Source organism: Oculina patagonica, chromosome 1 (genome assembly GCF_052425735.1).
Source record: "Oculina patagonica isolate OP01 chromosome 1, crgOcupat, whole genome shotgun sequence".
Classification (NCBI taxonomy): domain Eukaryota; kingdom Metazoa; phylum Cnidaria; class Anthozoa; order Scleractinia; family Oculinidae; genus Oculina; species Oculina patagonica.
The window spans coordinates 267817-285474 of record NC_135758.1 but is presented as its reverse complement, the minus strand read 5'-3'; the positions used below and the strand labels follow the sequence as shown (position 1 = coordinate 285474).

The following is a 17658-nucleotide window of genomic DNA, read 5'->3' as shown; positions in this document are numbered from 1 at the left end:
CAAAGTTTTGGACATGTTATCGTGTCACTTCTAATCGTCTACAAGAGTGTACGAGGCTGTGGCTCCCGATTTTTTCTTGGATTGTTTTTTTTTAATTGTAAACAGGCTCGTGTTGTGGTTCCCCCTCAATTCAGCAAACTTTTCTGGTTAAGTTTAACCTTTGGACTTGATGTTGATGAAGTTGATTACAAAACACTCCCCACTTAATAATTATTGGTTACAGACTCTGGTGTGGCCCGAAGGTATGGACAGAGTCTGCCTTCTTGGTGCTGACCAAAAGAACAGCGGGCTCTGATTGGTACAATGACAAATGCCACAAAAACGGAACGGCAATTGGAATGGAAAAGTGTCAGATGGGCAACACCGTTTCACGTGTCACATTTTTCCCAAGTTCCCCTCCAGCCAGAATGCATAACAGATTCCACAGATTTCCACGTGAAGTTACTACCTCCAAAACCACAAATGGTTAAACAGGTTTTATTTCCCTAAAAGTTCACATTACTACTTGCAATAATAGTTATTTATTTGATTTGGGGTGGTTTGTTAATTATAAGACTACAGAACTTGCGTCTCAAAGGATAACATTGAAAAACATTGTGGCTAGCTAACTTGAAAAATTTGACCTGCCAAAAATAGTTTCAAAAATTCACAAGGTGCTCCAGGGAACAGTACAAAGCATGGTTTGGTGAGTAGGACCCACCTATCCACCATGGAACATGTGGAGCAATAAGTGTATTTCTTGCTTGACAATCATTAGAAGTGAGAACAGCCATATTCAGCACGCCAGTGTCATGGCATATGTCAGAATAGAATAGAACAGAATAACCTAAAATACTGAGGCCAACCCCATGCCATGTAAAGGATTTTAGTGATGACAACAAGTTACTGTGATAAATTAAGTTTACACATTACAACTAAAAATACTAGACCACTCATAAGTACACTAACTAATCACAAGATATGTGTTAGAAAATGATCATCATTAGGCAGCTTTTTTTTACATGAATGGTAGTTCTAATAAGCAAAAATACCTACATTTTAATTTAAAAAAATGCTTTGTCTATAAAAATCAACCCATCCTGTTTATCCAAGATTCCTAATTTACACAAGTTTAAAGGCCAAACAAGGAACTTTGTCATTGAAAGTACACCGCCTACTAGTTTGGTTTTCACATTTCGTTCAACTCCTGCATGGTGGAATCTAACTCTTCCTTTACTTTGGCATATTCTGTCTTGGCCTTCTCCAATTCACCTACAAAAAAGCAATAAAAACTGTGAAACCAAACTCTGTAAAGCACCAACCGTTGACTGTCATGGCAACTGCACATTTCAGCATTATACAATCATGTAATAGTGGAGGATTTATCATTACAAATGTGTTGTTCCATAAGTATCCATTCCCCCATCCCCCATGGAAGGATTTGAATTTGAATCCACCATTGCTCCAGAAATTCCACTTTCGCTTCATACATGTACTTTCTTTTAAAAATACAGTCAAATCCCTATTAAGCAGCCACCCTTGGGGAAATGGCAAAAGGCCGCTTAGTAGAGGTTGGCCACTTAAAGGGGTTCGTCAGTAATAAGAATAATTTGTGGTAGATTCATCACTTTATTGCCAGGGAATCAAAAGGACATTAATAAGCTCAGTGACAATGGAAACACGTCAAGACGATTATAAGCGTGTGTTTCAATGTTTTTACAAGTCGCCAAACTACATGTATTAAATTCTTAATGGCCCCTTATATAGGTAAAAACAATTGACAAGTCGTCATAGGGATGGCCAAAAGGTGGCCGTCGTCGCTTAAAACAGGTGGCCGCAAATGAGGGTTTTAATTACAGTATTATACTAGCAATACTTTGGGAACTTTGATAACTGGCAGCTAAATAGGGGGTGGTCACAAAATAGGCGTTCAACTGCATTGGCTTTGCCCCCCCCCCCCCCCCCAAAACTCCACCCTCAGAATTTCCACCAATGATACTGGCCTGCACAAATTGCATTACCTTCCAAGTTGTCAATCTCTTTCTCAAGATCCACCACCCTTGCTTCTGCTTCGTTTGCGCGCTCTTCAGCCTAGAGAGAAAAAGGTGTCACCCTAAATGCATGCACAATAGGATTGTGATTTAGAGCCCCTACACAACAAACCTAGTTCAGAACTGGCATTTCCCTAAAGACCATATCAAAGCCTTACCTTACCTAAAGACTAGCACCTTACCAAAGTTAAGTTGACATTTGGGAGCAGCTATGAAATATTAGCTGCAGGTGCACAAATTTTAGCAAGTAAACTACAGTAATAATTGTTATTTATATCATAGCCTTTGTTTATTTTGCTTGTCTAATAATAGCAAAATTAATGATTAACAAAAGGCTATGATAACAGCATTTCAAAAGCTTTCAGTATGTCATTTCTAACAACGCCTTATAACGTCAGGGTCAAGAATTACTTTGCTGTCAAAGTGAAAAACGATTAAACATGATATCCAATCCAACACAAAACCAAACAACTGGACATGTATCGTGGTCAAACTGAAAGATGTCCAACTTTAAAAAGAACTACATGTAAACCTTAGAAGACATAATCATCAAAGGAAACATTTTGACACTAATTAACATACCTCTGTATACTCTGTTTCCAGTTTCTTAATTTTATCATCATAATCAATTTCTCGTTTGGATGCCTGTCAGGGATAAACAGTAACAACACATTACACACCAAACAAGAGGGACTATTGCATCTATGAACAAGTTTGTCCTCAACTTAGCATTTTATCTTTTCCACTGAAGTGGAACCCAATATAACAAACCCCTTTCACTCCCTTTGTCACGAAGTCCTGGGTATAATGAATGATATTCTTCAGCCTGCAGGCCAAAGTTATTAACAGTAAAATGTTGGAAACAGAAACCTGGTGTAACAAACCCCTGTTTTAACAAACACGTTTTCCCAGTCCCTTGGCACTTATTCATTTATTTAACATTTCTTTATACAGGGTTAAAAATCATCAGGTAAATACTAGTACCGTAAAGACTAGTGTATAAGCCGCACTCGTAGATAAGCTGCACCCCAACTTTGAAGCTTGATTTTGAGAAAAGAATAAAAACTTTAAGACTTGAAATCCCAGTACCTTTTAAAAAGGATGCTCTTTTGACGATAAATTGTCTTTATTGCTAAAGTCCAATGTGGAAAACAATGACATTTGACTGAAAATGACGAGCACGACAGATAGAGAACGATACAAAACGTTTGCTTAGTAACCACACAAAGAGAGAAGTCTGGGGTCGAGTCACGTTCGTCATGTTCGATCGGTGATCGGTCCTGTAAACAACATGAAAACTAACCATTTCAGCTGTGTGTTGATAAAAAATTGTTGCTCAATAGGAGTTTAGCAAATAGGCAGCTTTGTGGAGGAATGGAGATCCATGTCAGCTCAAGTTTTGCTGCTCAAAAGAGGTGCAAATAAATCCTTTGAAAGAACAACTGACGAACAATTCGTGACTGAGGAATTATTAAACGGCTGCTTTAGGGGCCAGACTTTCAAAAGCAATGATCGACATCAGCAGGTTTCAATATGTTAAATATTATTTAGTCAATGTTTTTAGTGTTTTTCTGACCCCAGCCTAGGCAATTTACACCCCTCAAAAGCAATTGTCTCGTAGATAAGCTGCACCCACGATTTTGAGCCCAAAATTTCAGCAAAAAAGTGCGGCTTATACACGAGTGTTTACGGTAATTACAATATTATAATAAAAATTAATACAAATAAACTATTAATGGTCCATGCTAAATACTAATTAATAAAAATAGAAGTAGTAAATCCATTAAACTAATCCTGTTTTCCATGAATGCCGTGTCTAACTTTGCTTTTAAATTGATTAAAGGATTTTATAATCTTGAGATTGCAGGGTAGGCTGTTCCAGAGAGTTGCACCACTGTAACTAAAGCTATTTTTCATATACATTAGTTAGTTTGTGGATGAGGTACAACCGGTTTGTTTTCGGAATCCCTTAGAGAATAGTGCATTCCATTACGTTTTTTATTGGGGTTACACTGTTCTTTTCAAACTCACTTCTCCTTCGCTGACTTCTAAACTTCGCAAATTATTTCCAACCAAAGTGACTTCTTCCTCTAGAACTTTCACTTGCCTGTGGATTACACAATGAAGCAAAACTTCAACTTTTATTTCAATACAATATCAGTTTTAATATACAGGCTAAGCTGCATTTAGCCTTAAGGGCTAATTGGGGTGGCTAGTCTATATATATATATAAAAAAAAAACAGCGTGAGGCCGCGTGGTTTAGGGCACTGGTTTCTCCATACAACAACCAGTTAATTTTGCTCCAGGGTGGCCTTAGAAAAACAACAACTGATTTTTCAACAAGATTTTTCCTATTCTAATATAGTTTGCTTCTTCTCCCTCTTACACAAGGAAATGATTTAAATAAAACAAATCACTTTATGAAACTTACTCTTCAGCCTCCTCAGCTCTGCTTTCTGTGTCATCCAATTCACCTTCAAGCACAGAAATCTTGGCAGCAATCTGAATAAATCAATAAAAAAAATTTCATAACATTTTGACTTTTAAACTAATTTATGTAACCTCTTGGTAATTTTACAGGTGCTACAATTTGTGATTTAAAAATTCCATTTCTTACTGCAGTTATTAATCACATGCAACCTCCAAAGGAAAAAGGCTTGACGGAAATTTGAGTTTTTACAGCTGTAGTGGATGTTAATCATCTTCGCCAAACACAACATGATTGCCAGCACTTTTTCCTTCTAAAATTGGGAAATTTGGAGGGAGTATATGGAGCATCATTTACATGGACTCTTCTTTTCTTGCATTGGTCACATAACAATTTTTTCAAATGTATTTCAGTTAAGGCTGTAGTAGCTCAAATTGGTCAGCTTGGTGTGAGAAATTGGTCTGTGAGCATGAGCAGGCATGTGATCAAAGTTTTCAACCCACATACAAGAGACTCATGCCTACAATGGAGGTCAAAAAGACTTGGGACACTTATGAAGGCGATCTCTTAATCATGCCAAATAACCTTTTTGTAGTCCAAAAATGGGTTTGGCACTGTTCTTGTTCATTTCTTAACCCCCTTTCCCCCAAGCAATGTTGACAAACATATATGCCCTGATCTTGGTGTGTGAGATGGTCAATTCTCAACATTGCTTGGGGGGAAGGGGGTTAGCAGTCATTTGGCACAGAAATGTGCTTAGTGTCCCAACAAAAATGTCCCGCATTGTCTGAAACTCACCACTGTCAGAAAAAGGCTCGTAGAGTTGTAAAAGTAAATAAATTCTTGTCGTTGCTTCACCATGAATGTTTCCAACATCGTATAAACCATTTTTGGAGTACAGGAAAGTGTTTTCACCAGTTGACAGCCTTTACGGCCACGCGCGCGTTTGATAGGACTGTATTACTTGATGTGAGCAACTTGTAAAACATATGTAAACAAACCTGCACGCAAAATTTGGCGAAGTTTTCGCAATGTTCATTTTTAACTAAAGTCATTGCCGCCCTTTTTCCACCGAGCTCTTCAAATAGTGGCAAGAATGGGAGCTTTAGCGTGGTATTTAAACGGATACAGCAAATTTCCTTACAGAAGAAAAGCAAAAAGAATGCCGTATTGCGTTACACAGAGTTGCTGTGCACGTGCATGTGAACACTTCTCGCGTACAGTTCTCGGCTATTTAAGTGATTATATCTAAACACTGAAACATGTTCTATAGTTATGGTGTATTAAAACTGTAATAAATATTCCTTCGAAGTCTATCGAAGTGCTATGTATATAATAAAACACACTTGCTGGGTGATTTTCAACAGTTCTCGCCCTAAACAGAGTTAAAGGAATAATGGAATGTTAGCTAATTATTTTCTAAAAGCCGAGAACTGTTGGAGAAATCATTTTCTGTACAAACCTTGAAAGAAAAAGCATATCCTTAACAAGAAGAAATGATAAAAAATAGTCAAAAGCGTTATTTTGATTAGTTGCTTCAAACAAACAGTCCAAAAATGACTTTTCATTGGTGAGAACTGTGGCTGAGAACTGTTGTGTTGTACACAGTGTTTCAGGTCACGCAACATAGCAGCTTGCCACATCAATTGCTCTGATCTTTATCGACAATATCCAAAAGGAAATTTAGCAAATGAATCGTTATGCGTAAAATACCAAAAACTGCCTATTCTGTTTCTGGAATGCCATCGGTACGACCTGAATGGCCTGTGGGATGCAAAGCTATGTATCCTGCTTTGTCACGTAGCGTAACGCGCTGTGGCGGGCCCTGGTACGAGATCGGCTGAAAAAAGAAAGTTTTCCAATGGCTTGTCAAGCACAGACATATATTATTTTAATGTTAAATTAGGCATTTCAGTCAGGGGAAATCAGGACGGTAATAAATTTACACAAAACTTTTGACGATATGCGCTGTACAGAACTCTAACTGAAAAGTTTGCGCGGTTACGAGAAAGAAACAATACGACCGAGATATAACGTATTGTGGCTTTGTTCCCTGTTGTTGGGTAAAAAGTTGATTTTAATGCATAAAACAGCCGATTTCACTATTATACTACGTTTTTCGTTTCACTGTAGAGAATCTATCGGTATTTCGCTGTTAAATATAGGGAAATTTTCATTTTGTTTGTGAAAGTCAATTTCAGACAATGGAGGTCAAAAAGACTTGGGACACTTATGAAGGCGATCTCTTAATCATGCCAAATAACCTTTTTGTAGTCCAAAAATGGGTTTGGCACTGTTCTTGTTCATTTCTTAACCCCCTTTCCCCCAAGCAATGTTGACAAACATATATGCCCTGATCTTGGTGTGTGAGATGGTCAATTCTCAACATTGCTTGGGGGGAAGGGGGGTTAGCAGTCATTTGGCACAGAAATGTGCTTAGTGTCCCAACAAAAATGTCCCGCATTGTCTGAAATTCACCACTGTCAGAAAAAGGCTCGTAGAGTTGTAAAAGTAAATAAATTCTTGTCGTTGCTTCACCATGAATATTTCCAACATCGTATAAACCATTTTTGGAGTACAGGAAAGTGTTTTCACCAGTTGACAGCCTTTACGGCCATGCGCGCGTTTGATAGGACTGTATTACTTGATGTGAGCAACTTGTAAAACATATGTAAACAAACCTGCACGCAAAATTTGGCGAAGTTTTCGCAATGTTCATTTTTAACTAAAGTCATTGCCGCCCTTTTTCCACCGAGCTCTTCAAATAGTGGCAAGAATGGGAGCTTTAGCGTGGTATTTAAACGGATACAGCAAATTTCCTTACAGAAGAAAAGCAAAAAGAATGCCGTATTGCGTTACACAGAGTTGCTGTGCACGTGCATGTGAACACTTCTCGCGTACAGTTCTCGGCTATTTAAGTGATTATATCTAAACACTGAAACATGTTCTATAGTTATGGTGTATTAAAACTGTAATAAATATTCCTTCGAAGTCTATCGAAGTGCTATGTATATAATAAAACACACTTGCTGGGTGATTTTCAACAGTTCTCGCCCTAAACAGAGTTAAAGGAATAATGGAATGTTAGCTAATTATTTTCTAAAAGCCGAGAACTGTTGGAGAAATCATTTTCTGTACAAACCTTGAAAGAAAAAGCATATCCTTAACAAGAAGAAATGATAAAAAATAGTCAAAAGCGTTATTTTGATTAGTTGCTTCAAACAAACAGTCCAAAAATGACTTTTCATTGGTGAGAACTGTGGCTGAGAACTGTTGTGTTGTACACAGTGTTTCAGGTCACGCAACATAGCAGCTTGCCACATCAATTGCTCTGATCTTTATCGACAATATCCAAAAGGAAATTTAGCAAATGAATCGTTATGCGTAAAATACCAAAAACTGCCTATTCTGTTTCTGGAATGCCATCGGTACGACCTGAATGGCCTGTGGGATGCAAAGCTATGTATCCTGCTTTGTCACGTAGCGTAACGCGCTGTGGCGGGCCCTGGTACGAGATCGGCTGAAAAAAGAAAGTTTTCCAATGGCTTGTCAAGCACAGACATATATTATTTTAATGTTAAATTAGGCATTTCAGTCAGGGGAAATCAGGACGGTAATAAATTTACACAAAACTTTTGACGATATGCGCTGTACAGAACTCTAACTGAAAAGTTTGCGCGGTTACGAGAAAGAAACAATACGACCGAGATATAACGTATTGTGGCTTTGTTCCCTGTTGTTGGGTAAAAAGTTGATTTTAATGCATAAAACAGCCGATTTCACTATTATACTACGTTTTTCGTTTCACTGTAGAGAATCTATCGGTATTTCGCTGTTAAATATAGGGAAATTTTCATTTTGTTTGTGAAAGTCAATTTCAGACAATGGAGGTCAAAAAGACTTGGGACACTTATGAAGGCGATCTCTTAATCATGCCAAATAACCTTTTTGTAGTCCAAAAATGGGTTTGGCACTGTTCTTGTTCATTTCTTAACCCCCCTTTCCCCCAAGCAATGTTGACAAACATATATGCCCTGATCTTGGTGTGTGAGATGGTCAATTCTCAACATTGCTTGGGGGGAAGGGGGGGTTAGCAGTCATTTGGCACAGAAATGTGCTTAGTGTCCCAACAAAAATGTCCCGCATTGTCTGAAATTCACCACTGTCAGAAAAAGGCTCGTAGAGTTGTAAAAGTAAATAAATTCTTGTCGTTGCTTCACCATGAATATTTCCAACATCGTATAAACCATTTTTGGAGTACAGGAAAGTGTTTTCACCAGTTGACAGCCTTTACGGCCACGCGCGCTTTGATAGGACTGTATTACTTGATGTGAGCAACTTGTAAAACATATGTAAACAAACCTGCACGCAAAATTTGGCGAAGTTTTCGCAATGTTCATTTTTAACTAAAGTCATTGCCGCCCTTTTTCCACCGAGCTCTTCAAATAGTGGCAAGAATGGGAGCTTTAGCGTGGTATTTAAACGGATACAGCAAATTTCCTTACAGAAGAAAAGCAAAAAGAATGCCGTATTGCGTTACACAGAGTTGCTGTGCACGTGCATGTGAACACTTCTCGCGTACAGTTCTCGGCTATTTAAGTGATTATATCTAAACACTGAAACATGTTCTATAGTTACGGTGTATTAAAACTGTAATAAATATTCCTTCGAAGTCTATCGAAGTGCTATGTATATAATAAAACACACTTGCTGGGTGATTTTCAACAGTTCTCGCCCTAAACAGAGTTAAAGGAATAATGGAATGTTAGCTAATTATTTTCTAAAAGCCGAGAACTGTTGGAGAAATCATTTTCTGTACAAACCTTGAAAGAAAAAGCATATCCTTAACAAGAAGAAATGATAAAAAATAGTCAAAAGCGTTATTTTGATTAGTTGCTTCAAACAAACAGTCCAAAAATGACTTTTCATTGGTGAGAACTGTGGCTGAGAACTGTTGTGTTGTACACAGTGTTTCAGGTCACGCAACATAGCAGCTTGCCACATCAATTGCTCTGATCTTTATCGACAATATCCAAAAGGAAATTTAGCAAATGAATCGTTATGCGTAAAATACCAAAAACTGCCTATTCTGTTTCTGGAATGCCATCGGTACGACCTGAATGGCCTGTGGGATGCAAAGCTATGTATCCTGCTTTGTCACGTAGCGTAACGCGCTGTGGCGGGCCCTGGTACGAGATCGGCTGAAAAAAGAAAGTTTTCCAATGGCTTGTCAAGCACAGACATATATTATTTTAATGTTAAATTAGGCATTTCAGTCAGGGGAAATCAGGACGGTAATAAATTTACACAAAACTTTTGACGATATGCGCTGTACAGAACTCTAACTGAAAAGTTTGCGCGGTTACGAGAAAGAAACAATACGACCGAGATATAACGTATTGTGGCTTTGTTACCTGTTGTTGGGTAAAAAGTTGATTTTAATGCATAAAACAGCCGATTTCACTATTATACTACGTTTTTCGTTTCACTGTAGAGAATCTATCGGTATTTCGCTGTTAAATATAGGGAAATTTTCATTTTGTTTGTGAAAGTCAATTTCAGACAATGGAGGTCAAAAAGACTTGGGACACTTATGAAGGCGATCTCTTAATCATGCCAAATAACCTTTTTGTAGTCCAAAAATGGGTTTGGCACTGTTCTTGTTCATTTCTTAACCCCCCTTTCCCCCAAGCAATGTTGACAAACATATATGCCCTGATCTTGGTGTATGAGATGGTCAATTCTCAACATTGCTTGGGGGGAAGGGGGGTTAGCAGTCATTTGGCACAGAAATGTGCTTAGTGTCCCAACAAAAATGTCCCGCATTGTAGCTATGAGAGTTGCAGCACAAAAAACATGTACATTTGTACGTGTAGTGATGTTTGCAACTTATCTTTTATATTTTTAAAAACAATTGAAACTGTAACAACAATAACATATTTTCTAATCATCCTAGAGTTGAGTGGTCTAACCTCTTCATATTCTCTTTCTGCCCTCTCTGCTCGTTCTCGTTCTTCTGCCAGCTTGGCCTCAAACTGGGAGGACTGGGAAAGTAACAAAACTGGTTTAAACTTACTGTAATCCTGCATTAAAGCTTAATGATGTATATAGAAAGAGACAGAACCTGATTTTCCCACAAAATTTGACATCTTCGAAGACCCAGGGACAGTCAGTCAGAGCACCACGAAATTAACTGAACATCATAATCTGGGAGATGAAAGTTAATAAGAATGGCCCAACTGGGAAATAACTCTGACTGGAGACGAGCAGATACAGCTCACCAATACCAGCTCAGTCATATTGGTTTACTAAAGCAAAATATTATTTTTGCATGAAAAAAGAGGTTAATAAAGGGGCTTGGTACACCAAAATGGCCATCATTCCTTTGTTTTGGAACACCAATATGGCTGCCGTGACATCATATGAAAACGCTCTACAAGAATAATTTGCCAGGGGCAGTTATGCTCTTGTATCCGACTGTGTTGCTTGGTTTACTTTGTGCTGCCTTGACTAAGTGCCCCTTGGTCTCCAAACATGACATAACACACATTCCTCCTGAACTTCACCCAAATCCATGATATAAAAATAAAATTGACAGAATTGCTTACTCGTTCCTCATCAGCCATTCCCCTGTTCTCCAAAACCTTCCTCACTCTGAAAGAAAAAAATTGTAATCATTATTAAAAATATACAGGCTCGACTGTAGTTTAGTTCCTTGAATCTGAGAATGTCTTCAAATGCATTGTGCAACATACTTCTCTTGAAGATGATGCCTGCAGCCTGGCAAGCAAATGTGGTTTGCCAGGCCAAGAGCTTAACTCTAGTCTAATTTGTATTAAGCAATTATGTGTTTCTCTGTTCCTCTCTGGATGAGATGCCAGACAATTGCACGGTTAGCAATTTCTCATAATGTTTTAGTCTCTGACCTGATTACGCCTCATACTCTCAAATTTTGCTTGTCCAGACACTTTTCCCCCTTACTTATTAATAATTCATGACCCCCCCCCCCCCAAAGGGAACACCAGGGAAATTGTGACCCTACTTGTGAAATCGACCCTTAAAGGAAAGGACCATTATACCATTTCATGTTTCAATGCATTTTCAAACATTGAGAATGCATTATGAAAACATTGTCAATGCGTTTTGGAAGACTGACAATGCATTTCAATGACCTTTTCAATGAAATGAAAATTCCATTGAAAGTCATTTCAAAACCGTTGCAAATCATTTGGAATGGGTTTTGAGACATTGGCAACACATTTCAACAAATCCAAAAACCATTGAGAACCATTTCGAATCAAATCATTGCTTGGAACAGTTTTTGATGCATTATAATTGTTGTTTTATTGCCTTACTTTTTTGGATGGCTGATTCTATGGAAAATAAGAACCAAAAATGAAGGTCTAAAGGCTTGCGAATGGTGAATTTATCACTGTCATGAAGCCTTGTTCAAAGTAGCCTGCGTGTTTATTTAAGCTTCCCATGACAAATAGGCCAAAAATGCACTGCTTTGTTTCAATTTAATCCCAACCTCGTTCCCAGGGTCTCTCTCTCCTGCCCCCTAGAGCGAGAGAAGAGAGACCCTGGTTGGGTCTGGTCACGTGTCCCATGGACAATTGAGAACATTAGGGAGGGGTCCTTTAATGTCAAGAAATTTGTCGTGTTGTTCTTTGTCGCATTCCAAGTGAGGCTACTACGCGCTCATACAAAATGGATAGATTGATGCAATGTGAAAAAGGTTCATCATAACATCCTTGGCCGCAGCAAGCAATTCCTGATCACGCTTCCCGAAGCTAAGATATTTACAATGTGTAACGTCCCGCAACTGTGACCTCTGCAGCGAAAACGTGCCTTACGGCTAGCAGTTTGGAAAGGGATAGCTGTTCGTATAATAAATAAAACCGTTCAACAGACGCGAACGGGATTGTTTGCCGTTCTAACAACTCGAAATATCCGTTTAAAAAATCGTCAGCCGTTCTAACAACTCGAGTTATCCTTTCAAAAGAATTATCCACTCGCTCGCATCATAGTAGCTATGCTCGCATCGAACGACAAACAAAGAAGCTTAGTATTTGCTGGCGGTCACGTACGAGGTTAGTACATTATGCGTCACTTCACAAACACCTCATGAATAGTCACGGTTCTTTTTCTGCTCCAAAGGCATCTTCGCTTTTATAATACTCGATTATTGATGCACGTTTTATTCAAGACTTGAGTTTTATTCAACAAGGTTTTCGAAAATGTTACGATCTTTGACAGTATGCAAATATCAAGCGCTTTTGATTTGAGGTCCAAAGATATCTCCTGTGGGAATACACTGTCTTGTTCCTGGTCTGTGAGGTTTTTTCCCTCTGGGAGAACTCCGGAGAGCTTTGCTTTTTCGCTTCCCTATTCTTCATTTATCATTTTCTAGAAAGAAGTTTATTCACAGGCTTCAAATCGAAAGCTGCTTGCGTCTTTGCGGCCGCTTTACAAAGTTCCCAAGACAAATCAACGCGGCTGACAAATTACCGCCCGCTAATTCGTTTTATTAAAATGAAAATTTACTCGCATTTAATAAAGTAAACGCGAAGTACTCGCTATAAATTGTGTCAAGTGTCATCCATTCCAAACGGCAGTGTTCTGACGAGCGAGATGTCCACTGAAAGTCATTTCCAATGCGTTACACATTTGTCAACAATAATGGTTGCACAACGAATGCAGACGATTACAATTATTAACTGTTGTTTCTCTCAGGCAAAAATATATGTGCTCTACTCTCGAGCCGTTCGACTTGTGCCGGTCAAAAATCTTCATCTGCCGTTAAGCTGCGTTCTTCAATTTGCGCCATTCAAAAACTTTCATCAGCCGTTTAGCCATCCGTATACATCCTCGGCCGCAGCAAGCAACTCCTTGTTGACTTGTTAGCTTTCGCAAAGAGATCTTTACAATTTTAAAGTCCTTGAAGAACATAAATCCACAACATTGGATGTCTGTTATCGGTGTGATATATTTTTTCGCCGTTTAATTTGCAATAACGTCAATGCCGTACTGGCGTGTGTGAAATCTGTGTTTATTATGGTGGCAACACTTTACGCTCTCCCGTGGGCTTAGTATTGACAAATAATTCTATCGCCCCTCCCTCTAAAATCTTTTTGTCACCACCTGGATTCTGGGTGGCACGTGACCAGACCCAACCAGGGTCTCTCTTCTCTCGCTCTAGGGGGCAGGAGAGAGAGACCCTGGGAACGAGGTTGATTTAATCCTTGTTTTGGAAATTAAGTTAATTGTTGGTTTGCTAGGGCCCTTGCCCATCGGGCAAGTGAGCATGAAAAGTCACTTGCCTGACAGGAAAATCTACTTGTTTTGGACGACCAGACGGGAGTTTTGATGAGGCCTGTGCTGGTAGGTCTAAGCTTAAATTGTTTTTGCTGCTGCATAAAAACCAACAGGCCATCATGCCTAACTCTCTTACACAGTACATACATACATGTACACAATAAATTTCATAAGAATAAAATTATGATTCTGACCTTTCACTTTCATCTGCCTGTGCTTCAGCTTGTTTGAGTTGTTCTGTTATTGAACCTAAGCGAGATTCTGCAGCATCTAGTTCATCTTCAATTTGCTGCAACTCTTTGGTCAAAGAAGAAACTTCCGTCTCCGCCTGGAAACAAACAGTCCAACAACATAACCTCAGTTTTCATTATTGCATAAAATAACCAAGATACATGTATTATACACTTTCTGATTGGTCCATTAAATTTTCAAGTCAAGTACAACATTATTTTTTTGATTTTCCTGTGAAATAAACCATTCTGTTTGTTGGAAGAATGATCAAAGTAAGGTCATACATGTGTAATATTATTCTAACACTGGGCTGTAAACACCCAAAAAGAATGACACACTGTACCACAAATATAAGCCCTTTTACACCAGTTTCTCTGTGCACAGCAACACAGTGGCCCAGTGGGGCTCTGTTCAAAAGGGGTGCCTTTTTCAGGTTGAAGGTATGTAAAAGGTAGGTATCTCACAAGTTGGAGTACAGAAAAGGTAAGGAAAAACTGTCATTTAGGTTTTTAAAAATATCTCGAATAGACCACTGAAAAAAGTATCTCTCAACTTAAACAAACACATGTACTTGACTCACATATTGTAAAAGTTCTTTCTTTCACTCATACATGTAATAATTACTGTGTTCAAGGGGAAGAAAAGAAAAAGGCTAAACTCAGACTACCTCGTAACTTATCATCTTATCATCTTACTACAATTTATATATCGTTAAATTCCGGTTATAAGCCCTAGCCTGGGCTCATACAACTTCGTAATGGTTTTGGGTGGGCTTATAAACAGGGGGGGGGGGGTATATCTGGGGGGGAAGGAGGGGCTTATAAGCAGAATGAAAAATGTTTTGAAACAAGCCACGGCAGTGTTGATCGAAATACATTTTAAGTAAAAAAGTCATAATAAAGCAACATTTAGCCATGTTTAGTACTGTCATCCAGCAAAAAGGGGCTTTTATCCGAGAGGGCTTATAACCGATGTATTTTTACAGTATTTTCATCTTATCAAATAAAAAGAATTCAGTGTATTGTTTTCTGCCTAGTTCTTTAAGAGTTCTGTGCAGTGAATCTTATTTGCAAGGTATTCTGCTCCCTCAAAATAATATGTAGAGAATGATATTAATAGCCACCATTAGATTATCTCTATTTCCACTGAACAGCCAGAGATAAAATATGACCCATATTGAATGAGTACTCTGTTATTACCCAGACAGGGTGGGGAAGGGTCGACTAAACATGGAGGAATATTATTGAAACTACTCCATTGGTCTTATGATAAAACGGAAAACGTTCTGAAGTTCCTTCTTGATCTTCAAGCTATAGTGATAGATGTAATTTTTTTTTACGACAGCTGAGGGTAATGTATTAGCTTTGTCGTTCCGCCAAAGATTAATTCTCCACTCCCAAATATAAGATAAAGTTTCTTGGTCAATGTTGAAGTACGCTGAAAAGGTCAGCGCAGATTACTTGTGTTAATTCTCCTCTGGAGTCTTGGCGATTTGCAATAAAAACTTTGCAAGATTCTTTTATCGTGAAACACTCGATGTTATGACATCTTTTCCCATAGAAGAGGACCAAAATAACCCAAGCGAACCATCATTATAAATCACATTTGACCTAGACTCATGGTAGACGTCAAGTTAAAATGCTTCTTGTAAGTTTTAAAGTTACACTTGAAAACAGATTAGCTAGGGACATAGTAATAGATTTACTGCAAAAACGTGAGATCGCGAGCAAAAATATTGGTTACTTTGCGTTTACAAATTGACGTGGGTGACCGAAGGAATTTCGGCGGTAGCCATATTTAGTTCTTCGTCTATTTGCATATTGTAAAACCTTCTAAGCAGAAGTATTATTTTTAAAGAATGTAGCCCAGTTTTCCGTATAAATCGAGCTTCTAGCTATTCAGCGATCCTTGGAAATTGGACAACACCGTAGCAAGCCGCAGCAAGAGGTTAAAACACAATACAAAACAAAGCCGACTACAATGAAATGGACTTACATTTGCAGCTCGCTCATTCGATTCCTTTAATTCTCCCTCTGCCTTGTCTGCCCGTTCTTCTGCTGCGGCGAGACTTTCACGAAGGACGGCCATCTTCTTCTTGATCTGTTCCATTTTGTTTGTTTGAAACTACTCGACCAAAACCAATATAAAACTTAAAACAGTGTGTAGTCTGCACAAGACAGCCGATGGATGAACAGAAGGATCGACTGACGCCCTGATTCCCAAAATTCTAAGCCAGTTGCGTGCCATTCCATATATGGAGCGAGTGGTTTAAAAAATTGGCATAAAATTATAAAATGTTTTTGCTGCCAAATAAATACACGAAATACTATCCTGCAAGTTGAAAATGAGGCTTAGCATATTCATTTCTCCTATAACAATCTACCTTTTGTTTCATTAGTTACTTTTCATATATGTTTTGCTGTACAGTGCATAAAAACGAACGTGCACTTAAGAGGAAATCCGCCAGGACTTCGAGTAGTTATTGGACATTATGTACCAGAACTGTTACACCTGTGCGCTTTTGTGTTACTGCACTTGTCTTTTAAAACATGAAAAATTGAAGGCGCTGTCCACTTCGCAGTGGCCCTAGCTTGTGAACTTTAACATCCTCTGAGATTGTTGTACAAATTATTCCACCTTTTGCAAACTTTTTTTTACTCTTCAATTATCAAAAATCTTTTCTAAAACAACATGAAAACAATAAGCGTCCATATCGCTAAGAGAAAAGCTACACGTAGGCCCATACCTTAAACTTTGAATCATTACTCTGTAGAATGTTGTTGGTGTTATCACGGATAAACTTACATACCTTTATGGGTAGAAAATAACGCAATAGGATTTAAATTATTCTGAAATTGATTTTTGTCTAACTTTAATAAATATTACTCGACTTCCTAGTGGATTCCGTCTTAATTAAATTGGATGTGCTCTTCCCCATCCAACTGCATGCTTACATGTGGGCATTGGTCTCATGGATTTATTTCTTTTTTCAGCGTAACCGTAAATATGCGGAGCGTTTTGTTTGGAATGAAGTTTTTTTTTGTCTTTTTTCAGGCATGTTACATAAGAAAGTATTGAAAGACTGAAAATGTTCATCGTTTTTGTTTTGTCAAACGCACGCATACCATCATGTACAGTCTAGGCCTCAGTTAAGGCGTTATTGGCATGTACACTAAGGTTAATCAATTTTATCAAACAAGGATTTAATATGCACTTGCAAGTAAAAGAATTTTCAAATCTCTGCTAAAGAATTTATGGATGGAAAATAATGTAAAAAATGATTTATGCATCTCCCCCAGTCTGTCAAGTCACGCAATCTGATTTGATAAAGCAATTGCTGTCACGCTTTGACCCAGCAATTATGATCGTCTGCAAGTTCGCGTGAATTAAGAGGGAAAACGACTTATTACTGCAGATTGCACGATTAGATAGTCAGAGATTGTAAAGAGCACGTCTGAGGGGAAACTATGCGCCATAATTATCAAATTCAACAAAATTAGTATTGAATAAACACTGCTTTGTTTACAATCAAGGAATAATTCACTGAGTCTGCAGAGGCTCGCGCGTTAAATCGAGATCGGGAAGATTTGGTAATACAGATTGTAGGGGAAAATATTCGAAAACAAAGAAATATACAATCAAAGAGCTAC

General features: G+C 38.3%; 1 protein-coding gene across 1 annotated transcript; it reads right to left on the bottom strand.

The window, feature by feature from the left end:
• Nucleotides 1-461: 461 nt before the first annotated feature.
• On the bottom strand, nt 462-16224 carry LOC144651522 (uncharacterized). The gene is made up of 9 exons (XM_078511488.1): nt 16004-16224; nt 13972-14105; nt 11068-11113; nt 10432-10503; nt 4463-4533; nt 4062-4137; nt 2613-2675; nt 2001-2070; nt 462-1251 (listed from the first exon to the last, which is right to left on the bottom strand). Exons 1-9 carry the CDS (start codon nt 16115-16117, stop codon nt 1169-1171), a joined length of 729 nt encoding a protein of 242 aa, XP_078367614.1. The 5' UTR covers nt 16118-16224; the 3' UTR covers nt 462-1168.
• Between the last annotated feature and the right edge of the window lie 1434 nt (nt 16225-17658).

Coding starts and splice junctions, on each gene's coding strand:
- LOC144651522 (XM_078511488.1), bottom strand. CDS start 16,117: ATGGAACAGATCAAGAAGAAGATGGCCGTCCTTCGTGAAAGTCTCGCC. Junction 11,114..13,971: donor CAGGCAGATGAAAGTGAAAG/GTCAGAATCATA, acceptor TTTTTCTTTCAG/AGTGAGGAAGGTTTTGGAGA. Junction 2,071..2,612: donor TGGAAACAGAGTATACAGAG/GTATGTTAATTA, acceptor TTTTCTCTCTAG/GCTGAAGAGCGCGCAAACGA.